Below are 27,263 nucleotides of genomic sequence, written 5' to 3' on the forward strand. Positions count from 1 at the left end.
ATTGTAATGGGGACTGTTCCCATACGTGTCACTCAGTAATATGTCCCTGTGTCCTCCTGTAGGGGGCAGGGGGGGGGGGGCAGACCATGTGTCCTCCTGTGGGGAAGGACTATCGCTGTGTGTTACATTGTAATGGGGACTGTTCCCATGTGTGTCACTCAGTAATATGTCCCTGTGTCCTCCTGTAGGGGGCAGGGGGGGGGAGGCGGGCAGACCATGTGTCCTCCTGTAAGGGGCAGGGGGGGGGGCAGACCCTGTGTCCTCCTGTAAGGGGCAGGGGGGGGGCAGACCATGTGTCCTCCTGTGGGGAAGGACTATCGCTGTGTGTTACATTGTAATGGGGACTGTTCCCATGTGTGTCACTCAGTAACATGTCCCTGTGTCCTCCTGTAGGGGGCAGGGGGGGGGGCAGACCCTGTGTCCTCCTGTAGGGGGCAGGGGGGGGCAGACCCTGTGTCCTCCTGTGGGGAAGGACAATCTCTGTGTGTTACATTGTAATGGGGACTGTTCCCATGCGTGTCACTCAGTAACATGTCCCTGTGTCCTCCTGTAGGGGGCAGGGGGGGGGGGGCAGACCCTGTGTCCTCCTGTGGGGAAGGACAATCTCTGTGTGTTACATTGTAATGGGGACTGTTCCCATACGTGTCACTCAGTAATATGTCCCTGTGTCCTCCTGTAGGGGGCAGGGGGGGGGGGGCAGACCATGTGTCCTCCTGTGGGGAAGGACTATCGCTGTGTGTTACATTGTAATGGGGACTGTTCCCATGTGTGTCACTCAGTAACATGTCCCTGTGTCCTCCTGTAGGGGGCAGGGGGGGGGCGGGCAGACCATGTGTCCTCCTGTAAGGGGCAGGGGGGGGGGCAGACCCTGTGTCCTCCTGTGGGGAAGGACAATCTCTGTGTGTTACATTGTAATGGGGACTGTCCCCATGTGTGTCACTCAGTAATATGTCACCGTGTCTCCCTGTAGTGGGGAACTGTCCCCATGTGTGTCACTCAGTAATATGTCACCGTGTCTCCCTGTAGTGGGGAACTGCCCCCATGCGTCACTGTGTAACATATAACTGCGTCCCCCTCACCGCGCCCTGCGTCTCCGGACTTTGCGTGCATGCTCCGCCTCCTCGTAGTATCTCTGCTTGTAATTGGAGCCCTGGTGGGCGGAGCCGGCTAAGATAAGGGCATGGGATTGGCTGGCGGTGCTGTCCTCTGGGCCTGGGGGGGATTAGAGAGGTCATGTGATGTGTATACATGGACCTTGTATACGCCGATGACATCGTGTTCTTAGCGGATACAGCACAAGAAACTTTGAACGACATGCAAGCCAATGCAAAGAAGCTCGGAGTATCCATGAGTACGGAAAAGACGAAATTCATACAGTATTTACTGATACCCAACAGATTCAACATCAACAGGACGGCAACCCAATCGAGCGAGTGGACTCATTCAAATACCTAGGGTCTATTATTGATAGCCAAAGCATAGCCGCTACGAACGACATCAAAAGCCGCATCGGTAGCGCCACTGCCGCGTTCACCTCCTTACAGAAATGCTCGTGGAACCGACGTGACAAATGTACAAAAATGCGAATTTTTAACGCCTCAATACGCACCATATTACTGTATGGCTCAGAAAATGGACACTACTCTAAATCGATATGAACCTACTCGAACGATTCCAACTAAGATGTCTACGTAACATATTCCATATTACGCTACGAGACCGATGGGAAAATGAAGATGTGCGGTTCGCCCGTCAAAACCAATCCACAAATCGACCAGTACATTAAGCGACAAAGACTTAGGTGGTTTGGCCACGTCTGCCGTATGGACATCACCAGATTACCATACCAGCGCCTTAACACCACACGACCCATAGGCTGGAAAGTGGACCGAAATGCTCCAAAGAAAACGTGGTCGAACCAGGTGGCGCAAGATCTCAAACCGCTCCACTTCACAGTAGCCGAAGCCCAAAAAGCCGCCCTAAATCCAGATCAATGGCGCGGAATCACTAGAGACGTATTGAACATCCTGCCGCTGCCTCCACAACACATCGCACCTTACCTTATACAAGATGAAGCAATGGAACCTTATATGACCCCCTCTCTGCTTCAGGGCCTCCACATAGCCCCACAACCCCATCTGCTACCCCAAATATATTTTCTGTATAAATAAAGGAGGTGGCTTGTGAGAAAGTACCCCCCCCCCCTCACATTATGCACAGGCCCCCTGTAAGGGAGTGAAGGAGTTAACTCCCTTTACAAGGCAGGAAACTACACTGGTGTCAGGTTTCCTACCTGAGCTAGGAGGTGTATGGAATGAACTCCTGGTTAAACAGGGTTTAAAAGACAGGAAGTGAGCCCCTGTCAGAGTCCCTATTGGATACTCTGTTAGACTTCCTGTTTTGCAAGGGAGACGGGTCACAGAGGATTGCATGTGACCCGCTGGGATTCACACCCAGCCACAACAGAGCTCAAGCCCGCAGTGATCCAGGCTTGTTCACCAGAGGGATTTGCTGGGAACAGTGGGGAACCAAGAGCCCTGCACCACAGAGAAGCCTTCACAGAGATAGGGCAAGACACTTCCTGGGAGCAGCAGGACTGCAACGCCTGCATCTGAAGTGTGCCTGGAGAAACCGGAGACGCCGTACCAGCATACTAGTGTAGCCTGGAGCTCCCGTGGCTCCTGGAGACCCCCCTCCCCTTGAGCAGCTCGGTCGCGGGTGCCGACAGACCCGACGGCTGCTTCCAAGGGTGGGGGCTGGAGCAGGGAGCAGCGCGGCTTCTCCTGCCTGCGGCCGGTTGCCGGGGACGCGATCGGGCGGTTGCTAAGGCCGCGATCGCGTCTCTAAGGTCCCGGCGGCCGGCCAAGCAGGGCGCCGCCATTGAGGATACTGTTGCGCATGCGCAGGGATGCGTAGGCGCAGGGACAGCCCCCGAGACAGGGATAGCTCGCGCGAGAGCAGGGAGAGCTGAGGGAAGGTCGAGGCAGCCCGGGAAAGCTTGCGCAAGCGCAGTGAAGGTAGGGAAAAGCCCGCGAACCCCTAGCCTACCAGGGAAGGCTCTGAGCTGGGACTACATATCCCCAGAGCCTTTGCGAGCCCCATGTGACCCCAGGGAGCCAATAGGGCTTAGGAGACCCCTGAGAAAAGAGATACATTTGGCGGGCTTGCAGCACGTTAGATCAGTCAGAGACCGGAGCAGCCCAGGGAAGGAGGTAGGGTACAGGAGTCAGGGACTCCCTGTACTAGGCCAGCACCCCCAGGGCTCGAGATAGCTCAGCTCCCCAGTAAGGTGAGTGTTGCCAGGGGCAGCCCTCGGGTTAGGGACCCTGCCACTTACATTAGTGGGAGCTGGGAAAGGAAGGTTACGCAGAGTTGGAGTCAGGGAGCTGTAGGGAAGTAAGGTGCGGGGAGCGAGAGCAGCTCCTGCACCCCATAGGTACCCACACCCCAGGTAGGCCCCAACTCCCCACTAGGTTAGTGGGTAATTGCTGAGGGAGGCCCAAGATAGGGACGCTGCCCTTAGTGTAGTGCTGCATTGTCAGAGTCACGGCTGTCAGTGCTGTGAGGTCTGACAGGCAGGCACCTTGTTGCGCAGCACGTTGGCTGCAGTCAAAAGTGAGCTACAGCTTGCTGCGGTAGGCGCTGGGACTAGTCAGAGAGTAGTGGGTCTGGAGAAGGGCTATAGCTGTTCTAGTCACCTTGAGGTAGCGCTAGGGGTAGGATGCCTGAAGGGATAAACTGGTAACTGAGAGCAGGAATTCTGGAGAGGATCTGCACTAGGCTAGCCAACAGTAGGTAGACGCCCAAGTACTGCATGGAAGAGTACTCTAGTCCATTCCAGATCACTTACCGAAGGGACTTGGGTAGTTGGGGGAGTGGGACAGGTCATTACCCCTGCAGGCCCTAGGAGTTCCCCAAGCCACTACAGGTTGCTGTACTACAGGGACAGGCCCTAGGTTAGGGTTCCTGTCACGTTAGTACCATTTAGATTAGACAGGGACACAGCAGACGCTGCGGTTCCTGTGAAGCGGTCCGCACGTGCAAGGAGTGCGGTTGGATCAGACGGATTCATCACACGTCTGACCCTTTGAGAAGTTTGTTGCTGACCCGAGCACCGGAGTGCTCGGCAGGTATTATACCATCACATGTGCACCAACAGGCCTAGAGGTTCTTAGTGACTGCGCAGTCACCCATTGACTATCTCTGTAGGAGTACGGGACATTGGGTGGGGTTCTTGGGACACTGGGTGGGATCACCTAGTGTTTGGGAATCGTCCTGCGAGACGTCACTGTTAGTGTCTCACCGTGAGAGAGACACAGGTTATCATTATTAGTCGTTAGTAAAGTCCTTCGTTATATAAAGCACTGTGTATGGTATTATTGATTGTCCTGCGAGGAACCACTCCCCCTCTGGTGGGAGCCATCGCAGGTGGAGGCGCTGTACCGAGAAGATGTTGTAAGTGATCACCCCTAGTATAATTACCCCAGGTTCCCCGTGGCGGAAGCTCAGCCCTCCTGTGAGCCAACAGGTAATGCACCACACCTGAGTAACAATATATGTTTCCTGCACTCACACAGTAGAATCTGCGATTGGGTGGGGGAATACCCGTTACATTTGGAGGCGCTGCTGAGATAATGACCTGGGGTGCCCGGTATATTTTTTTCTAAATTGTGCTATTTTTGTTCGCCATGAAGAAGTCACGTGCTGATTTCCCGCCCGCGCGGGAAAATGTTGCAAACTGGCCGGGTTTGGCGGGAAACCCTAAGCTCCGCCCCCGCAATGTGAGTGACTCAGTGATAGAGCGAGCCCCTCCTTCAGATTCCACCAGGGGGAGCAAGTACTGTAAGCCTTCACCCCTAACTGCTGTCTCCATCAAAGAAAGTACTGGGGGCAAAGAAAATTGCTCACCGTTATATGGACTCTGGCCGACTAAAGCCGGGTGCGTATCCTTTTTGGTGTGCCCGTGTATGACAGAAGCGTTGAGTCCGTTGGGTAGTATGAACTTTGATGTTTTGACGTGCCTGATAAAGGGGCGGTTGGACGACGCGAACGAGGATGGGTGCCTGGAATGTTTCTGTAACCAGGGTGACTGCCCATGTTGTAAATTGGCCTGGGGACGCTTATGTGTCTGCTGCAGGGCGCCGACCCTGCAACCCGTGCTGCTACAGTCCACCAGGGGGAGCAAGCTCAGTGAACAGCGATCAGCAACCGCTGTTCCCACTAAAGACAGTACAGATTGTAGAGAAACACACCCGCAGTTGTATGGGGCATGGCGGACAAAAGGAGGAAAAATACCCTTTCTTCTGTGCCCGTGCCTACAAAAGGATTTGAATCTATCTGGTGGTATGGACTTTAACCCCTTTAGGCTACCAATAGAATGGCGGGTGGCAGTGGTGGAGGATGACGGGTGCATAAGATGTGTTTGTGACCAGTGTGACTTCCCAGGTGGCAAACCGACCTGGGGTCCCAAGTGTGCTTGTTGCGGAGCACAGTTTCTAAAGCCTGTGCTGCTGCAGTCTACAGTCCCAGATCCCAAGCAGGAATCTCAGATGGCAGAACACAGAGATGAAGATGCTGTTACTTGCTCTACCTCAACCACGGAGGTGGAGGAGCTGACAGACAAGGCTGCCCTGGTTCCCTGTTGCAACCAAGCGGGAAGAACTGAGGCCCAGCCAGCTACGGAAAAGGACGAACCATCGGTGGCGATGCGCCTACCGGCGAACCACCCCAGCAGTGAGACAGAGGAATCACAGGGGGAGGTGTTCCCCCTAGAAGAAAGCTGTTCCGCCATGCGAGTGGACCAGTATCTACCACCTACCGTTCAGTTGAAGAGAACAGTCAGCTCTGTCGTGGTGTCAGGTGAAGCACCGCAGATACCTGACAGTGTTCCACAAGAAGAGAAAACCATTGCAAGCCAGCAGAGTGGTAAGGAACCCCCTTGCCCCCCACAGGCTCCGATGGAGGTGGCCGTGAAAAAGGTCAGAGTTACGGCTCCTGAACCGAGTGTGAGCCCGTGCGCTCCGACTCAAATGGTCCCAGGACCGGGATCCAACGCTCCCGAGTTTCAAGCCAGTAAGTGGACTGTCCCAGAAGTGCCGGGGACAGGTCCCGATACAGCCGAGGTGGGAACTGACAGCGTCCCCGAGGACCTGTTGGCTACCGTGAATCACCACAGTGGTAAGGTATCTACCCTTTACCCCCTGCCAGGTGAAACAGAGACTTTGAGGAAAGAGACATTGTCCATTGCTCGCTTCCCAGCGGAAGCCTCGCAAGTACGTAGGGACAAGGACTGTGTGGCGAGGGATTTAGTAAAAATTGCCTCCCTTAAGCCCAAAAGGGAGCGTGCCATTCGCCAAGTAGTGGACCGCGGAAAAGGTCCTGGCCGCCTGGTCTACCGCATCCATGCCGCGGGTGACCGGGTAAAGGTCTGCTTCAGAGACATGGTGCTACTCCTTCCACCAGGGGGAGGAAGTAGCGAGGAACCAGTGACTGTTGCCCTCCGGTGTGCTCTTCAAGAAATTTTTCTGGGGGAGGCTCACGGACGCAAAAGTGAGGTACCCCCACTTGATCAGTTAGGGGCACCCCACGAATGGTCTCAGCAAACAGCTGACGCTCAGCTGGCCTCGGGTATGGTATGTGAACTGTATTGTAACCTGATGTCTAAAGTCACCAGTGATAGGTTGTACATATGCCCTGCATTTTCATTGTATAACTGTGTACCAGGTTATGTCTGCCATCCAAGCGAGGTCGTTGGAGTTTCACCAGGGGGAGAGTGTAGCCTGGAGCTCCCGTGGCTCCTGGAGACCCCCCTCCCCTTGAGCAGCTCGGTCGCGGGTGCCGACAGACCCGACGGCTGCTTCCAAGGGTGGGGGCTGGAGCAGGGAGCAGCGCGGCTTCTCCTGCCTGCGGCCGGTTGCCGGGGACGCGATCGGGCGGTTGCTAAGGCCGCGATCGCGTCTCTAAGGTCCCGGCGGCCGGCCAAGCAGGGCGCCGCCATTGAGGATACTGTTGCGCATGCGCAGGGATGCGTAGGCGCAGGGACAGCCCCCGAGACAGGGATAGCTCGCGCGAGAGCAGGGAGAGCTGAGGGAAGGTCGAGGCAGCCCGGGAAAGCTTGCGCAAGCGCAGTGAAGGTAGGGAAAAGCCCGCGAACCCCTAGCCTACCAGGGAAGGCTCTGAGCTGGGACTACATATCCCCAGAGCCTTTGCGAGCCCCATGTGACCCCAGGGAGCCAATAGGGCTTAGGAGACCCCTGAGAAAAGAGATACATTTGGCGGGCTTGCAGCACGTTAGATCAGTCAGAGACCGGAGCAGCCCAGGGAAGGAGGTAGGGTACAGGAGTCAGGGACTCCCTGTACTAGGCCAGCACCCCCAGGGCTCGAGATAGCTCAGCTCCCCAGTAAGGTGAGTGTTGCCAGGGGCAGCCCTCGGGTTAGGGACCCTGCCACTTACATTAGTGGGAGCTGGGAAAGGAAGGTTACGCAGAGTTGGAGTCAGGGAGCTGTAGGGAAGTAAGGTGCGGGGAGCGAGAGCAGCTCCTGCACCCCATAGGTACCCACACCCCAGGTAGGCCCCAACTCCCCACTAGGTTAGTGGGTAATTGCTGAGGGAGGCCCAAGATAGGGACGCTGCCCTTAGTGTAGTGCTGCATTGTCAGAGTCACGGCTGTCAGTGCTGTGAGGTCTGACAGGCAGGCACCTTGTTGCGCAGCACGTTGGCTGCAGTCAAAAGTGAGCTACAGCTTGCTGCGGTAGGCGCTGGGACTAGTCAGAGAGTAGTGGGTCTGGAGAAGGGCTATAGCTGTTCTAGTCACCTTGAGGTAGCGCTAGGGGTAGGATGCCTGAAGGGATAAACTGGTAACTGAGAGCAGGAATTCTGGAGAGGATCTGCACTAGGCTAGCCAACAGTAGGTAGACGCCCAAGTACTGCATGGAAGAGTACTCTAGTCCATTCCAGATCACTTACCGAAGGGACTTGGGTAGTTGGGGGAGTGGGACAGGTCATTACCCCTGCAGGCCCTAGGAGTTCCCCAAGCCACTACAGGTTGCTGTACTACAGGGACAGGCCCTAGGTTAGGGTTCCTGTCACGTTAGTACCATTTAGATTAGACAGGGACACAGCAGACGCTGCGGTTCCTGTGAAGCGGTCCGCACGTGCAAGGAGTGCGGTTGGATCAGACGGATTCATCACACGTCTGACCCTTTGAGAAGTTTGTTGCTGACCCGAGCACCGGAGTGCTCGGCAGGTATTATACCATCACATGTGCACCAACAGGCCTAGAGGTTCTTAGTGACTGCGCAGTCACCCATTGACTATCTCTGTAGGAGTACGGGACATTGGGTGGGGTTCTTGGGACACTGGGTGGGATCACCTAGTGTTTGGGAATCGTCCTGCGAGACGTCACTGTTAGTGTCTCACCGTGAGAGAGACACAGGTTATCATTATTAGTCGTTAGTAAAGTCCTTCGTTATATAAAGCACTGTGTATGGTATTATTGATTGTCCTGCGAGGAACCACTCCCCCTCTGGTGGGAGCCATCGCAGGTGGAGGCGCTGTACCGAGAAGATGTTGTAAGTGATCACCCCTAGTATAATTACCCCAGGTTCCCCGTGGCGGAAGCTCAGCCCTCCTGTGAGCCAACAGGTAATGCACCACACCTGAGTAACAATATATGTTTCCTGCACTCACACAGTAGAATCTGCGATTGGGTGGGGGAATACCCGTTACACTAAGATAAGACTTTCATATATATTGCTCCCTGATAGTATGTTATGTGTTTGGGACTGGGAACTGGCCTATCCCGCATGTCAGATAGTTAGGGCCTGTACTGTTTCTTTAGCCTCCTAAGGTGGAGTAGGTTTTCTTTTTATGCTCTGTGTTTTGCCTTAAAGGAACAGTGTCCCCCAATGTTTTGTTATGGAGAAAATAAATCACTCAACGTTTTGGTAAATGCATGTGTGGACTCTTAACTGACCTCACCTACAGGCCGCTCTATCACCCGCCCCCACCCTCACATTACACACAGGCCCCCCACCCTCACATTATACACAGGTGCACCCCCTGTTGACACTCACCGGACACGCTGTACACTTTGACTCCCGTGTGCTGCTTTTCTCTGTGCAGTCCATCAGCTGCGGGAGGTGCGGGGTAAAACACGGGGAAATCCTTCTGGTAATTCTCCAGCACGACAAGCGCGGCTCTCTGTATACTGTGCACACGTTATACACAGGTTATATACACAACATACATGTTACATACAGTGTGCACACATGGTGTACATGCTATATACATGTTACATACAAGTTATATACATAGTTACATAGTAGATGAGGTTAAAAAAAACATGCGCCCATCAAGTTCAACCTATAATAATTTAAACGACAGATACTTTATCCTATATCCGTACTTACAGTATATTGATCCAGAGGAAGGCAAACAAAAAACCCCAGTGACACATTATCTAATGATATCTCATAAGGGAAAATAAATTCCTTCCTGACTCTAAGAAGGCAGAAGGCAATCGGATTACTCCCTGGATCAACATCCTTCCCATGCATACTTATTTGGTATATCCCTGTATACCTTTCCTTTCTAAAGAGATGTCCAACCTTTTATTTAACAAATCTATTGTATCTGCCATCACAGTCTCCATGGGTAATGAATCCCACACTGTAACTGCCCTTACTGTAAAGAACCCTTTCCTTTGTTGCTGGTGAAATTCCCTTTCCTCCAACCTTAAGGGATGGCCCCGAGTCCTTTGTACTGCCCGTGGGATGAATAGTTCTTTTGAAAGCTCCTTGTATTGTCCACGAATATATTTGTATATAGTTATCATATCCCCTCTGAGACGCCTCTTTTCTAATGTAAATAAATCTAATTAAGCTAGCCTCCCCTCATAAGTTAGAATGTCCATCCCCTTTATTAATTTGGTGGCTCTTCTCTGCACTCTCTCTAGTTCCATAATGTCTTTTCTTAGGATTGGTGCCCAAAATTGTACTCCATATTCAAGGTGTGGTCTTACTAATGCTTTGTAAAGGGGCATAATTATGTTTACTTCCCTTCCATCCATTGCCCGTTTGATGCAAGATAAGATTTTGTTTGCCTTTGCAGCTACTGCATGACATTGGGCACTATTGCTAAGCCTGCTGTCTACAAGCGCTCCTAAATCCTTCTCCATCAAGGATTCCCCCAATATATCTCCATTTAATTTGTAAGTCGCCTTTTTATTCTTGCATCCCAAATGCATAACCTTACATTTATCTGTATTAAACCTCATCTGCCATTTACCTGCCCACGTTTCCAGTCTCTCCAAGTCCTTCTGAAGAGAAATTACATCCTGCTCTGATTCTATTACCTTACACAATTTAGTATCATCAGCAAAGATGGAGACTTTGCTCTCGATCCCAACCTCAAGGTCATTAATAAACAAGTTAAAAAGCAGGGGTCCCAGTACCGATCCCTGAGGTACTCCACTCACGACTTTAGCCCAACCTGAAAAAGTTCCATTTATGACAACCCTCTGACAACCCTCTGGAAAAGTTCCATTTATGTTGTCTGTCCTTTAACCAGTTTTCAATTCAGGTGCATATATTATTACTGAGTCCAATTTTCTTTATTTTGTACACCAACCTCTTGTGTGAAACCGTATCAAAAGCCTTTGCAAAATCTAAGTAGACCACATCAACTGCATTACCCTGGTCTAAATTCCTACTTACCTCCTCAAAGAAACAAATAAGGTTAGTTTGGCAAGATCTATCCTTCATAAATCCATGCTGACTATTACTAATAATTTTGTTTTCCATTAGGTATTCCTGAATATTATCCCGTATTAAACCTTCAAGTAGTTTCCATACTATTGAAGTCAGGCTTACAGGTCTGTAATTCCCCGGGTGTGATCTAGCTCCCTTTTTAAATATAGGCACCACATCTGCTTTACGCCAATCTTGTGGTACTGAGCCTGTGGAAATGGAGTCCTTGAATATTAAATATAATGGTTTGGCTATTACTGAGCTTAACTCCTTGAGAACTCTTGGATGTATGCCATCGGGGCCAGGTGCCTTATTTACTTTCATTTTTTTAAGTCGCTTATGAACTTCTTCCTCAGTTAACCAATTGGTCATTAATATGGAGGTTGTGGCGTCCTCCTGTGGCGCTACTATTGAACTTGATTCTTCCCTGGTAAACACAGAGGCAAAGAATTTGTTTAATACCTCAGCTTTTTCCTTATCTCCAATAATCTGCCTGCCCATCTCACACTGAAAGGGTCCTATATTTTCTATTCTCATTTTTTTGTTATTAAGGTACTTAAAGAACTTTTTAGGGTTGACCTTACTTTCTATTGCAATCCTTTTTTCATTATCCATTTTTCCTAATTTAATTGCCCTTTTGCAATTTATGTTACACTGCTTATAATTCTGATACAATGTCTCTGTCCCTTCTGACTTAAAGAATCTAAACGCCTTCCTCTTCTTGTCCATTTCCTCCCCTACCTGTTTATTTAGACACATTGGTTTTGACTTATTTCTTTTATACTTATTACCCAAGGGTATACACTGATAAGTGTGCTTTTCTAACAATGTTTTAAAGACTGCCCATTTATCTTCTACATTTTTCCCTGCAAAAACATCTTCCCATTGTATTACTACAAGATTAGACCTCCGTTTATTAAAATCTGCCTTTCTAAAGTTTAAAGTCTTTTTGAACCCAAGTAATCGGTTTTTTGATCATTTATTTCAAATGAGACCATGTTATGATCACTGTTACCCAAATGTTCCAGGACTTGAATATTTGTTATTACTTCTACATTGTTTGATATGACCAAATCCAGATCTGCCCCTCTCCTGGTTGGTTCCTCAATAATTTGGGTCATATAATTGTCTTTAAGCACCCCCAAAAACCTGTTTCCTTTTGTTGTAACGCTAATCTCATTGTCCCAGTCTATGTCTGGATAATTAAAATCCCCCATTATCCAAACATGACCCAGTTTTGATGCCTTCTCCATTTGCAAAAGTATTTTAGCTTCCTCAATCTCACAGATATTTGGTGGTTTATAGCATATTCCCACAAACATTTTCTTTATACTTTTACCTCCACTGCTAATTTCTATCCACAAGGTCTCTACATTTTCATCATTCCCTTCATAGACATCATCCCTTATAATAGGTTTTAGATCTGGTTTAACATATAGACATACTCCACCTCCACTTCTATTTGTTCGATCCTTCCGAAAAAGAGAATAACAAATGGAGAAAAAACGAAGCACCGAATCCAGCTGTGAGTACAGCAATAACACCAATAGGGATACGTACCAAAAAATAAGCTGTTTAATTGGATCAGAACAAAGTAACAAACACACCTACGCGTTTCGGACCTCTACAGTCCTTTATCAAGGTGAATACAACAATAACCCATGGAGTGCAATTTATACTCACCACATAAGCGTGTAGGCCAGTAGCGGAGCACTTCCGCGTACGTCACGTGTGTCGGGTGGGTGACCCCTAACCTGTGACGCACAGTCGCGTAGTCACGCTGCATAGTCAGTAACCTGGGGTCGCGTCATGCGCAAAAGGGGTGGGTGAAACACTGCTCGCGCGTATCCAAAACGCACCCGTAGCGAAAAAGAGAATAACCCTCTAAATTAACTGTCCAGTCATGAGTTTCGTCCCACCATGTTTCTGTAATGCCTATGATATCATACTGCTCCCTTGTAGCTATTAATTCAAGCTCCCCCATTTTATCTGTTAGGCTTCTTGCATTAGCAAGCATGCATTTAAGTTTTTTTTCAGCCTGTACTATTATATTATCTGTTCCTTCCTTTCTGCGCCCACTTTGTTTAGTCTTTAGAAGTTTTCTCACTGCTTGTCAAACTTGCACTTGCCCCCATTCTACCTCCATACCCCCCTTGTATCCTCATCTATTCCATTTAGTTCATTATCTGTTTCATTCCCCTCCCCCCTCCATCCTAGTTTAAAATCTCCTCCAACCTTTTAAGCTTTCTCCCCCCAAGCACAGAAGATCCCTCTTCATTGAGGTGCAATCCGTCCCTAGAATATAGATGGCACCTCTCAGAAAAGGAGTCCCAGTGCTCTAAAAACCCAAACCCCTCCTTCCTACACCACTATGCATTAACCTCCCTGATCTCTGACTGTCTCCCTGCGGTAGCGCATGGCACTGGTAGTATTTCAGAAATACTACCTTGGAGGTCCTTGCTTTAAGCTTTTGGCGTAGATCCTGTAATCATTGTTTAGGACCCTCCATCTTTCTCTAACTTTGTCATTGGTGCCAACGTGTACCAAGACCGCCGGGTCAATCCCAGCCCCCCCCCCAACAATCTGTCTGACGTTAGATGGACCCCTTGTGAAGTTCCTTGCTATGCCTAATGTACCTCACAGATTTCCCATCAGCACTTGACGTACACACTAAGTTGGCCTTCCATCAGGGTTTCCCTGAAGAGCCTGGAGGGTTGTCCGGAGTTGTTGCTGATTCCTATGTTCCTGCAAAACATGGAGTGCTGTCCGAAGGCCATCGTGAGTCGGCTTTCCATCAGGGACACCCCACTAAACCTGGAGGGTCGTCAGGACGATCTACTGGCTCCTTTGCTCCCGCAGTGAAGACAAGCGCACGTTCTTCTGTTTGTCTACAAGTATCGGATGCGTCCTCTGCTGAGCCTGTGACCTTCTCTGCAAAGTCAAGCTTACTGCTCACAGATTCTCTGGCTCTTGGGTTGATGCATCCTGACATTCAACTTTTCCGAGAGAGAACTGAATTCCTCTGTCTGCTTTCTGATGGACTTTTTCAGTCTGTACCTGTGGAGTACCCTCTGCCCGCTGACAAACCACAAGAGGTGGGTCATCTTGAGTCCACTTTTCATCAGGGCCTTCGGGAAGAGCCTGGAGGATCGTCCGGAGAACGCTCTCGAGAGGGGGGAGTAATGTCAGGGTCTCCTAGACATCCTGCTCCTAGCCGTAGTTCCTTTCTTTGTCCACCGGGTGTGCTGCTGCTTTCTTTCTGCTCTGGGGTCTGTCTGTCTGTCTCCTCTTGTTGCTCCTGTTCTCTGTGCTTATAGTTCCTGCTTCCTGTTTGGGTCCTTGCCTTTGCTTAGTGTCAGACTCCATGCCATTGCCCATGCCTATGCAGCAGCCTGTTCCTGTTCCTGTTCCAGTCCTGTTCTGTATTGGAGTCCTGTTCATATTAAAGGCCCTTGCTATGTAACTAGGTTGCCCCAGTCTGTTTCCAGCTAGCAAGTCCCAGACCTGTCCCTGCTCCCCTGCCCTGTCCCTGCTCCCCTGCCCAGTTCCTGCTCCCCTGCCCAGTTCCTGCTCCCCTGCCCAGCTCCTGCTCCCCTGCCCAGTTCCTGCTCCCCTGCCCAGTTCCTGCTCCCCTGCCCAGTTCCTGCTCCCCTGCCCAGCTCCTGCTCCCCTGCCCAGCTCCTGCTCCCCTGCCCAGTTCCTGCTCCCCTGCCCAGCTCCTGCTCCCCTGCCCAGCTCCTGCTCCCCTGCCCAGTTCCTGCTCCCCTGCCCAGCTCCTGCTCCCCTGCCCAGTTCCTGCTCCCCTGCCCAGCTCCTGTTCCCCTGCCCAGTTCCTGTTCCCCTGCCCAGCTCCTGCTCCCCTGCCCAGTCCCTGCTCCCCTGCCCAGTTCCTGCTCCCCTGCCCAGCTCCTGCTCCCCTGCCCAGTCCCTGCTCCCCTGCCCAGCTCCTGCTCCCCTGCCCAGCTCCTGCTCCCCTGCCCAGCTCCTGCTCCCCTGCCCAGCTCCTGCTCCCCTGCCCAGTCCCTGCTCCCCTGCCCAGTTCCTGCTCCCCTGCCCAGCTCCTGCTCCCCTGCCCAGCTCCTGCTCCCCTGCCCAGCTCCTGCTCCCCTGCCCAGTTCCTGCTCCCCTGCCCAGTTCCTGCTCCCGTGCCCAGTTCCTGCTCCCGTGCCCAGTTCCTGCTCCTCTGCCCAGTTCCTGCTCCCCTGCCCAGTTCCTGCTCCCCTGCCCAGTCCCTGCTCCCTAGTCTCAGTCCCTGCTCCCTAGTCTCAGTCCCTGCTCCCTAGTCTCAGCTCCTGCTCCCCTGCCCAGTTCCTGCTCCCCTGCCCAGTTCCTGCTCCCCTGCCCAGTTCCTGCTCCCCTGCCCTGTCCCTGCTCCCTAGTCTCAGCTCCTGCTCCCCTGCCCAGCTCCTGCTCCCCTGCCCAGCTCCTGCTCCCCTGCCCAGTTCCTGCTCCCCTGCCCAGCTCCTGCTCCCCTGCCCAGCTCCTGCTCCCCTGCCCAGTCCCTGCTCCCCTGCCCAGCTCCTGCTCCCTGCCCAGTTCCTGCTCCCCTGCCCAGTTCCTGCTCCCGTGCCCAGTTCCTGCTCCCCTGCCCAGTTCCTGCTCCCCTGCCCAGTTCCTGCTCCCCTGTCCCTGCTCCCTAGTCTCAGCTCCTGCTCCCCTGCCCAGCTCCTGCTCCCCTGCCCAGCTCCTGCTCCCCTGCCCAGTTCCTGCTCCCCTGCCCAGCTCCTGCTCCCCTGCCCAGTTCCTGCTCCCCTGCCCAGTTCCTGCTCCCCTGCCCAGCTCCTGCTCCCCTGCCCAGCTCCTGCTCCCCTGCCCAGTCCCTGCTCCCCTGCCCAGCTCCTGCTCCCTGCCCAGTTCCTGCTCCCCTGCCCAGTTCCTGCTCCCCTGCCCAGTTCCTGCTCCCCTGCCCAGTTCCTGCTCCCCTACCCAGTTCCTGCTCCCCTACCCAGTTCCTGCTCCCCTACCCAGTTCCTGCTCCCCTGCCCAGTTCCTGCTCCCCTGCCCAGTTCCTGCTCCCTAGTCTCAGCTCCTGCTCCCCTGCCCAGTTCCTGCTCCCCTGCCCAGTTCCTGTTCCCCTGGCCTGCTGCTGCCTTCCTGTTGCTGAACCTCTGCATGTTGCCACAACGATCCTGCTTGCTGCCTGCCACCGACCCCTGCTTGCCCACGACGATCCGACTTGCCGCTTGCCACCAACCTCAGCCCGTGACCCCAACAATCTTGCCCGCTCCCGCTGCTCCGGCCACCGAGGTCCTACCCGCTCCTGGAGTCTCCCTCGTGACAGACACACTGCCTCCCGACACATTTAATGAGGTTATGGGCCCTGATGCAGGGTACACCCCACCACACGCGGGTTTCTTGCAAAGGCTTATTTATTGAGCCTTAAAAAAATACAGCACACAAAAACAAAAACAGCTTCTTTTCAGCATAAAAACAGAAATGAAGTCCTGAGCGGGGCTCGCCCTTTCCCAGCCAGGGCTGTTTAGATTTCAGCGTAACAATATACAAACAGTTCCTCAAAATATATTCTGCGGACAGAGCTGATAGCAGTAATCTCAGCTCAGGGTTTCAGTCCTCTCTCTTGACCAGCCAGCCTGCATGTGTGTACAGTCTGCATGTGTGTACAGTCTGCATGTGTGCACAGCCTGCATGTGTGCACAGCCTGCATGTGTGCACAGGCTGCATGTGTGTACAGTCTGCATGTGTGCACAGCCTGCATGTGTGCACAGCCTGCATGTGTGCACAGCCTGCATGTGTGCACAGCCTGCATGTGTGCACAGCCTGCATGTGTGCACAGTCTGCATGTGTGTACAGTCTGCATGTGTGTACAGCCTGCATGTGTGTACAGCCTGCATGTGTGTACAGCCTGCATGTGTGCACAGCCTGCATGTGTGCACAGTCTGCATGTGTGCACAGCCTGCATGTGTGCACAGCCTGCATGTGTGCACAGCCTGCATGTGTGCACAGCCTGCATGTGTGCACAGTCTGCATGTGTGTACAGCCTGGGGGTTTTAAAACACCTTGCTGAGGCAGCTGGGATAAGACTAATCAACTCAGCTGAAAGTTAACCTCCTCACTGCTGCACTACAGATAAGTCTGCCAGGCGTAGGGCTGGTGACGTTTATTCACCCTGTCACCCTGTCACCGGCCCCTTTAGATATTCAGACTGGGTGCCCACTACACCGCTGCACAGGTCCTGGGATAGGCTAAAAGAGCTATAGGGTGCTGGGTGCAGAGGAGTTTTCGGCGAGATGTGAGGACCCGCAGAGCGCTTTCTTTCTTCTCTCTATCCCCTCCCCCCCCCCCCCCCCAACCCATCATCATTATTTTTATCATTTAAAGTTCAACAGTTTGCAAGAAAATATAAACCGCTGAGAGCTTACGGTCGCCTGAATGTTCACTATGATTTTCTCATTTTATTGTATGTTGTAACCGCGCTCGCTGACAATAAAGAAATGTTTAAAAATTATTATTATCGTTATTACTCGGGTGACCAGATTTTGAAAATGAAAAACCGGGACATAAAATGTATTAATACAACAAATGACATTACTAAAAAATGAATATTATGATATTTATCTAATAGTGTCACCATTGATGCTGTATTATTCATTCTACTTCTTCCCATTCTCTCTCTACCTTCTCCCCCATTCCCTCTATCCCTCCTCCTACCCCCCCATTTTCTCTCACCCCACCAGTCTCTCTCCCTTCCCTCCCCCCCCCCCGTTTCACTCCCTTCCACCATACTCTCTCCCTTCCGTCCCCATTCTCTCCCTTCCCTCCCCTCATTCTCTCCCCATCCCCCCATTCTCTCTCTTCCTCCGCTCATCCATTTTCTCTCTCTCAATCCCCTCCTCTATTCTCTCTCTCCCCCGTCCATTCCCTCTCCACCCCCACCCCCATTCTCTCTCTGACCTGCACAGACACACAGCCACTGATCTGCACAGCCACTGCCCCTGAACAGACCCAGACCCGACCCTGCCCCCTGCACAGCCCCTGCACAGTTACAGACCCTGCCCCTGAACAGCCGCTGCCCCCTGCACTGAGACACTGACCCTGCACTGAGACACTGACACACACTGACCCTGTACTAACACACACTGACCCTGTACTGAAACACACTGACCCTGCACGGAGACACTGACCCTGCACTGAGACACTGACACACACTGACCCTGTACTAACACACACTGACCCTGTACTGATACACACTGACCCTGCACGGAGACACTGACACACTGACCCTGCACAGACCCTGTACTGAGACACTGACACACTGACCCTGTACTGAGACACTGACACACTGACCCTGTACTGAGACACTGACACACTGACCCTGCACTGAGACACTGACACACTGACCCTGCACTGAGACACTGACACACTGACCCTGTACTGAGACACTGACACACTGACCCTGCACTGAGACACTGAGACACTGACCCTGCACAGACACACACTGACCCTGTACTGAGGCACTGACACACTGACCCTGCACAGACACACACTGACCCTGTACTGAGACACTGACACACTGACCCTGTACTGAGACACTGACACACTGACCCTGTACTGAGACACTGACACACTGACCCTGCACTGAGACACTGACACACTGACCCTGCACTGAGACACTGAGACACTGACCCTGCACAGACACACACTGACCCTGTACTGAGGCACTGACACACTGACCCTGCACAGACACACACTGACCCTGTACTGAGACACTGACACACTGACCCTGTACTGACACACTGACACACTGACCCTGTACTGAGACACTGACCCTGCACTGAGACACTGACACACCGACCCTGCACTGACACACTGACCCTGCACTGACACACTGACCCTGTACTGACACACTGACACACTGACCCTGTACTGACACACTGACACACTGACCCTGTACTGACACACTGACACACTGACCCTGTACTGACACACTGACCCTGCACTGACACACTGACCCTGCACTGAGACACTGACCCTGTACTGAGACACTGACCCTGCGGGGACACACTGACACAATGTCCCTTTACTGAGACACTGACCCTGCGGGGACACACTGACACAATGTCCCTTTACTGAGACACTGACCCTGCGGACACACTCTGACCCTGCACTGAGACACTGACACTGACACACTGACCCTGCGGGGAGACACTGACCCTGCGGGGAGACACTGACCCTGCGGGGAGACACTGACCCTGCGGGGAGACACTGACCCTGCAGTCAGACCCTGCCCACACCCTCTGCAGCTAACCCCGCCCCCACCCTCTGCAGTCAGACCCCGCCCCCACCCTCTGCAGTCAGACCCCGCCCCCACCCTCTGCAGCTAACCCCGCCCCCACCCTCTGCAGCTAACCCCACCCTCTGCAGCTAACCCCGCCCCCACCCTCTGCAGCTAACCCCGCCCCCACCCTCTGCAGCTAACCCCGCCCCCACCCTCTGCAGCTAACCCCGCCCCCACCCTCTGCAGCTAACCCCGCCCCCACCCTCTGCAGCTAACCCCGCCCCCACCCTCTGCAGCTAACCCCGCCCCCACCCTCTGCAGCTAACCCCGCCCCCACCCTCTGCAGCTAACCCCGCCCCCACCCTCTGCAGCTAACCCCGCCCCCACCCTCTGCAGCTAACCCCGCCCCTCACTCTGCAGCTAACCCCGCCCCCACCCTCTGCGGCTAACCCCGCCCCCACCCTCTGCAGTCACTAACCCGCCCCCACCCTCTGCAGCTAACCCCGCCCCCACCCTCTGCAGCTAACCCGCCCCCACCCTCTGCAGCTAACCCCGCCCCCACCCTCTGCAATCACTAACCCGCCCCCACCCTCTGCAGCTAACCCCGCCCCCACCCCCTGCAGCTAACCCCGCCCCCACCCTCTGCAGCTAACCCCGCCCCCAACCTCTGCCGCTAACCCCGCCCCCTCCCTCTGCAGCTAACCCCGCCCCCTCCCTCTGCAGCTAACCCCGCCCCCACCCTCTGCAGCTAACCCTTGCCCCCACCCTCTGCAGTCACTAACCCGCCCCCACCCTCTGCAGCTAACCCCGCCCCCACTCTCTGCAGCTAACCCCGCCCCCACCCTCTGCAATCACTAACCCGCCCCCTCGCTCTGCAGCTAACCCCGCCCCCCCTCTGCAGCTAACCCCGCCCCCACCCTCTGCAGCTAACCCCGCCTCCTCCCTCTGCAGCTAACCCCGCCCCCTCCCTCTGCAGCTAACCCCGCCCCCACCCTCTGCAGCTAACCCCACCTCCTCCCTCTGCAGCTAACCCCGCCCCCACCCTCTGCAGCTAACCCCGCCCCCACCCTCTGCAGCTAACCCCGCCTCCTCCCTCTGCAGCTAACCCCGCCCCCTCCCTCTGCAGCTAACCCCGCCCCCTCCCTCTGCAGCTAACCCCGCCCCCTCCCTCTGCAGCTAACCCCGCCCCCACCCTCTGCAGCTAACCCCGCCCCACCCTCTGCAGCTAACCCCGCCCCCTCCCTCTGCAGCTAACCCCGCCCCACCCTCTGCTGCTAACCCCACCCCCTCCCTCTGCAGCTAACCCCGCCCCCTCCCTCTGCAGCTAACCCCGCCCCCCCTCTGCAGCTAACCCCGCCCCCCCTCTGCAGCTAACCCTGCCCCTCCCCCTCTGCAGCTAACCCCGCCCCCTCCCTCTGCAGCTAACCCCGCCCCCCCTCTGCAGCTAACCCCGCCCCCCCCTCTGCAGCTAACCCCGCCCCCCCCCCTCTGCAGCTAACCCCGCCCCCACCCTCTGCAGCTAACCCCGCCCCCGCCCCCACCCACTGCAGTCAGACCCCGCCCCCTCGCTCTGCAGCTAACCCCGCCCCCTCGCTCTGCAGCTAACCCCGCCCCCTCGCTCTGCAGCTAACCCCGCCCCCACCCTCTACAGCTAACCCCGCCCCCACCCTCTACAGCTAACCCCGCCCCCACCCTCTGCAGCTAACCCCGCCCCCACCCCCACCCTCTGCAGCTAACCCCGCCCACACCCTCTGCAGCTAACCCCGCCCCCACCCTCTGCAGCTAACCCCACCCCCACCCTCTGCAGCTAACCCCGCCCCCTCCCTCTGCAGCTAACCCCGCCCCCTCCCTCTGCAGCTAACCCCGCCCCCACCCTCTGCAGTCAGACCCCACCCCAACCCTCTGCAGATAACCCTGCCCCCACCCTCTGCAGCTAACCCCGCCCCGACCCTCTGCAGCTAACCCCGCCCCCTCCCTCTTCAGATAACCCCGCCCCCTCCCTCTGCAGCTATCCCCGCCCCCACCCTCTGCAGCTAACCCCGCCCCCTCCCTCTGCAGCTAACCCCGCCCCCACCCTCTGCAGCAGCAGTCAGACCGGCCTCTGCTCTCCTCCCTGCATTCTCTGCTCTCTGCTGCCCCCCCTGCTCTCCTCCCTGCATTCTCTGCTCTCTGCTGCCCCCCTGCTCTCCTCCCTGCATTTTCTGCTCTCTGCTGCCCCCCCTGCTCTCCTCCCTGCATTCTCTGCTCTCTGCTGCCCCCCCCTGCTCTCCTCCCTGCATTCTCTGCTCTGTGCTGCCCCCCCTGCTCTCCTCCCTGCATTCTCTGCTCTCTGCTGCCCCCCCCCTGCTCTCCTCCCTGCATTCTCTGCTCTCTGCTGCCCCCCTGCTCTCCTCCCTGCATTCTATGCTCTCTGCTGCCCCCCCCTGCTCTCCTCCCTGCATTCTCTGCTCTCTGCTGCCCCCCCTGCTCTCCTCCCTGCATTCTCTGCTCTCTGCTGCCCCCACCTTCTCTGGTCAAAGCTGGGACAGCCACAAAGAACCGGGACATTTTAAAGTAAGTCAGGGAGCTGGGAAAGACCCTAAAAAACCGGGACAGACCTTAAAAAAACGGGACTGTCCCGGCTAAACCGGGACATCTGGTCACCCTAATTATTACACTTTGCCCCTAGGAGGGACTGACCCCTTAACCCTGTCACTGCCATTAGTACACTTTGCCCCTAGGAGAGACTGACCCCTTAACCCTGTCACTGCCATTAGTACACTTTGCCCCTAGCAGAGACTGGCCTCATAACCCTGTCACTGCCATTACTACACTTTGCCCCTAGGAGAGACTGGCCCTTTAACCCTGTCACTGCCATAAGTACGCTTTGCCCCTAGGAGAGACTGACCACATAACCCTGTCACTGCATTACTACACTTTGCCCCTAGGAGAGACTGACCCCATAACCATGTCACTGCCATTAGTACACTTTACCCCTAAGGGAGACTGTCCCTTTAACCATGTCACTGCCATTACTACACTTTGCCCCTAGGAGAGACTGACCCCTTAACCCTGTCACTGCCATTACTACACTTTGCCCCTAGGAGAGACTGACCCCTTAACCCTGTCACTGCCATTAGTACACTTTGTCCGTAGGAGGGACTGACCCATTAACCATGTCACTGCCATTAGTACACTTTGCCCCTAGGAGAGACTGACTCCTTAACCCTGTCACTGCCATTAGTACACTTTGTGCCTAGGAGAGACTGACCCCTTAATCCTGTCACTGCCATTAGTACACTTTGCCCCTCGGAGAGACTGGCCCTTTAACCCTGTCACTGCCATTAATACACTTTGCTCCTCAGAGAGACTGGCCCTTTAACCCTGTCACTGCCATTAGTACACTTTGCTCCTAGGAGAGACTGACCCCTTAACCTCGTCACTGCCATTAGTACACTTTGCCCCTAGGAGAGACTGACCCCTTAACCCTGTCACTGCCATTAATACACTTTGCTCCTCGGAGAGACTGGCCCTTTAACCCTGTCACTGCCATTAGTACACTTTGCCCCTCGGAGAGACTGGCCCTTTAACCCTGTCACTGCCATTAATACACTTTGTGCCTAGGAGAGACTGACCCCTTAACCCTGTCACTGCCATTAGTACACTTTGCCCCTCGGAGAGACTGGCCCTTTAACCCTGTCACTGCCATTAATACACTTTGCTCCTCGGAGAGACTGGCCCTTTAACCCTGTCACTGTCATTAGTTCACTTTGCCCCTAGGAGAGACTGACCCCTTAACCTCGTCACTGCCATTAGTACACGTTGCCCCTAGCAGAGGCTGACCCCTTAACCCTGTCACTGCCATTAGTACACTTTGCCCCTCGGAGAGACTGGCCCTTTAACCCTGTCACTGCCATTAGTACACTTTGCCCCTCGGAGAGACTGGCCCTTTAACCCTGTCACTGCCATTAATACACTTTGCCCCTCGGAGAGACTGACCCCTTAACCCTGTCACTGCCATTATTACACTTTGCCCCTAGCAGAGACTGACCCCTTAACCCTGTCACTGCCATTAGTACACTTTGCCCCTAGGAAGGACTGACCCCTTAACCATGTCACTGCCATTAGTACACTTTGCCCCTCGGAGAGACTGACACTTAAAGGGGATTTTCTACTCACAGTTAAAAGAAGTTCCAATCTTCCCACTGTGTTCTTATTCCTGCACATTTTGCGGGGTCTCCCATTGGTACAGCCCACCCTGCACATACCCAAATAGTCTCCCATTGCATGAGCCCACCTCCCCATACCCGAGTGGTCTCCCATTGGTAGACCCCATACACACCTGAGTGTTCCCAGGCTGTAGAACCTAGCCTCTCCATCGCAGGTCCTCACCACCTTGAGTGAGAAGCAAGGGTGCAGCTGGCGGAGCTCGAGCAGGACCACGGACAGGTAATGAATGAAGAGCAGGGCATCCACCAGTGAGGCCGCGTACTGTACCACCCCACGCAGGTTCTTCTCTCTCGGGCCCAGCACCCGAACCCCGTAGAACAGCCAATAGGATGCCAGGAAGACAAAGAGCAGGAGCAGCAGCAGAGCACGGAACTCCAACAGCCGTGGCAGAGCGCAGCGCGGGGGGCGCAGGAAGACGGCCCAGGACCCCAAGAGAAGGAGGAGCAGCTTAAACGCCACCGAGATGTAGAGGCCCTCGCAGATGACCCCGCAGGGCTCCAGCTCCGACCCCCACAGCACCTGCGGGAGCAAGATGAAGGCTGGCGGGGTGAGGAGGGCGAGGGAGACCAGAGAGCAGCACGTGCAGAACCCCAGCATGCTCCGAACGTCCGGGCCAGGGCTCTGCTCCCTCACTGTCCCGCTCTGCGCTAGGTCCTCCGCTGACACACTGCGCTCCGATGTCACCGCCGTGGTGGTCCCACACCAATTGTCATCCTGTGGGGAGCGAGGAGGTGGGGGAGGAAAGGGGCGAAGGGAAGGCGAAATGTGAACGTCTGTCACTGAGATGCACAGCTGTCACTGAGATTATAGGGAGCGGTTATATGGGGTAATAGGAGGAGTTATAGGGAGGGGTTATATGGGGTAATAGGAGGAGTTATAGGGGGAGGTTACAGTATATGGGGCAATAGGAGGAGTTATAGGGGGAGGTTATATGGGGTAATAGGAGGAGTTATAGGGGGAGGTTATATGGGGTAATAGGAGGAGTTATAGGGGGAGGTTATATGGGGTAATAGGAGGAGTTATAGGGGAAGGTTATATGGGGTAATAGGAGTGTAAGAGACATGTTCAGAGGTACGCAATTGAGACTGTTTAAAGTGAAACTAAAATTAGGCTTTATTGCGCCTGTCCCTTTAACACAACAAAACATTCAAAATAAGCCAAACAAAAACCTTCTCCGCTTTGGAGAATATCTACACATGTAGTTCAGCCCTCTCTAACTGGGTGGTTAGCTAAGCTATTTACCAGCCCAAATATATATACAGATATACAACAGTCCCATAAGAAAGTCTTATCTGTTTCTTGTAGCTGTAGGGAAAGGCTTCTCTGCTCTCCTGGGTCCGCACCCTTGTGTGCTATGGCAATATCAGGATCCAGGTTTAGCAATCTTGTCCCCTTTGTCTTGCTGTCAGCCTGCAGTCTCTTTGCAGCTCAAGACATCCATCCTTCCTTTGTTCAGCCCCCAATTGTGAGACTAAGGAATCCTCTTTCTGCATCTCAGAGCAGGCTTTTTCTGACAGAGCTGTGATTAGGCAGGTGGAGTTGGTTGATTGCACTCCAGCAATTAACCAGCATACTGCTGGATTAGAGTTAATTTGCTTTAAGAGGGATAAGTCCCTGTTACATACCTCCCCTGTTTGTGGAAAGCTCGGGCTTACCATGGCCGAAGCCCATCCTTCCACTCTTATTCGAGATATCTCTGTGACTTGAATGAGAGTGGATGGAGGAAGAGAACCCTCAGTCCTGCTGGGATTGGAGCCCTTTCTCCAGTTAATTCGTGTCTCCTCCTAAGGTGCTTGAGATCAGCACTCCTCAGTCACTCGATGAGGACTTTTTCCAAGTATAGTCTTAATACTGATTGCGTGGTCATGAGATTTTCCTTGTATCGGCGCTCCTCTTTTTGTAGGCAGACTGTATGGCGACAGTTGCAGAGCGTTTAAGAATAGCCCTGTGAGTTTTCTGCTCTTGAAGCTGTCTTTCTACCATTTTCCACTAAATGGAGTTGCTAGTTCAGCTTCTTTGGGATTGAGTTGCATTTCCATATCCACTTCCAGAGAATGTCCTATCTTTTCAGCTTCATCAGTTAAGGATTCTTCTGGTTTTGATTCAGCACGTATACCTTTTTTTGCTGCCTGTTGTGTGGCTGAAGGTTTAGCTAGTGCTTGTTTAGGTGGTTCAAACTTTGCAACCTTGTTTTTCAGATGAGCGATGTTCCCAGCTCTCACTGTACCCTTGTCTTCATGTGTTTTAGTTGCTGTGGGATACTGACGCTTGGGCAGGGTCAATACCTTTTCTTGTAGTACTGTAATCTCATCCGCGAGAGATCCCTGTTTCTTGAGTGCATCCTTCAATTCTCCTCTCAGGGTCTCTCCATCTCCTCACTGTGCTTTCTCTGCACTCGCTTCCGCGTCTCCTTCATTATATTGTGAAGCACTGTGAATTTCTTTGTTCGGGCAGCAGCTACTTATCTCAGTTTCTGGACCTTCTTGTGCTCCCTCTTGTACCGACTAAAGGGGGAAAGCTGCACACCACATGACAATAATAAAAAAGATGCAACTACCGGTGCTCCTGGTTCAGGATTCTCTGTGATGATCCAGCTTACAATTGAAAGTATAAGAAACGTCGGGCTTGTGGCGGTAGGGAGGGTTTGGCCCGGGGTTAACGGGGTTACCCCCCAAGGGCCCCCCTCTAACGTCGCCAGGGAGACAAGGGGTTAACTGGGCTGAGGCCCAGAAATGTGATTTTACCCTTGTTATAACCTGTAAATGTATTCTTCCCTGTTCCATTGTAATGTCTGGTTACTCAGTGTTTGCATCACACACACACTAGAATCCATCCGGGAGCACAAGGGTTAATAATTATTTAATGATTATAGCTCTTTGTGTAGTTTTCCCGCCTTTTCAGGCACCATTTTGCAGGTCCCCATTGGCCGCCATTAGGGCTCAATGCATTTCAATAGGAATTTGTGCTGTTTTCGTCCTGTTTCCTGTAGTGACCAGCAGGTGGCGTCCGAGAGGGAGAGCGGCGGTTTCCCATTGAAAGTCAATGGGCTCATTGACTTCAATGGAGATGCCTCGAGGTAACCTAGTTGGCTGCCGTCCAGACCGCAAACCGCAAAGCGGATACAATGTCCTTCAAAAGAGCTAAAATCACTGGGTCAAGTTCAACGTCAATTAGCGGGGGAATAAACTGTTCTAGGGCACCTAGGGATAAAATTCTTTTGCCCCTAGTTCCTAAGCGTCCCCCCACTCGACCACCACCGGGTCCCCGAATCCTGGACCCCCGATAAGGGTCAAACCAGATAGAGCGGGTCGCGCCATAGGCTTTGCCGGCGGCGGCAGAAACGGCTCAGAAAAATGACTAAGTGAGAAATGCTGAATTTTAGGAATCCATATCTCCGGTTCCGGAGGGTTCAGCGGATCAGGGTTTGGGGTATCTGTAGCCACTGCTCCGGCATCGCTGCAGAACCATCCTTGACCCGCTTGGACCAACCCGACGAAGTATGGACCCCCTTGAAGTTCGGGACTTTTCCCATAGACTTCAATGGCAGAAAACAGCCGCCATTGAAGTCAATGGGGATTTAGTGAAAAGCTGAGATTTCTTTTTCAATGGAGATTTTTGTATTAAAATGATTTAATGTGCATTTGTGTAACTCCGGTTTCTTAGGTCGTAGCAAGTCGCTTTTTGGACCATATGGTGTCCCAGTTCTGGCAATGCGAACTGTAAAGTTTGGACCTGCTAGACCTAACGGAACCGGATATTTTAATACGTTTATGTTTTATGCTTAATAGTGTATCCTAAGGTATGGATAAGTTCAGAGGAAATTCTTTTGGGCCATAAGGTAGCAGATGGCCCTGGGGACGCCGCTATGTCTAGGATTTAAGTGCTGTTCAAAGAGTTTTATCACCCTCACTGTTTATCCGAAGCCCAAACCAGGGCAGGTCTTAAGTGTTCCAGTTAACACCTTTCAACAAAGGTTTTCCTGCCAGAACTCATAATGGTAGACTGGCTGGCATTCCTGATGTAAATGTGGGGCTTCAGAAATTAGACCCCCAGAGTTCTACTGCGCATG

General features: G+C 53.4%; 1 protein-coding gene across 2 annotated transcripts in view; it reads right to left on the bottom strand.

Annotated features, from left to right (window-relative positions):
- The window catches only part of LOC142490560 (vang-like protein 1), a 127,317-nt gene that overhangs the window by 75,196 nt on the left and 24,858 nt on the right, over window positions 1–27,263 (bottom strand). For both annotated transcript variants that reach the window (XM_075592978.1, XM_075592980.1), the window contains 3 exons: window positions 23,307–23,908; window positions 9,076–9,209; window positions 1,080–1,212 (listed from right to left, as the gene is read on the bottom strand). In XM_075592978.1, coding sequence (XP_075449093.1) covers window positions 1,080–1,212; window positions 9,076–9,209; window positions 23,307–23,908 — 869 coding nt within the window. The remainder of the gene's footprint in view (window positions 1–1,079; window positions 1,213–9,075; window positions 9,210–23,306; window positions 23,909–27,263) is intronic.

The sequence above is a fragment of the Ascaphus truei genome, chromosome 3 (genome assembly GCF_040206685.1).
Source record: "Ascaphus truei isolate aAscTru1 chromosome 3, aAscTru1.hap1, whole genome shotgun sequence".
Classification (NCBI taxonomy): Eukaryota; Metazoa; Chordata; class Amphibia; order Anura; family Ascaphidae; genus Ascaphus; species Ascaphus truei.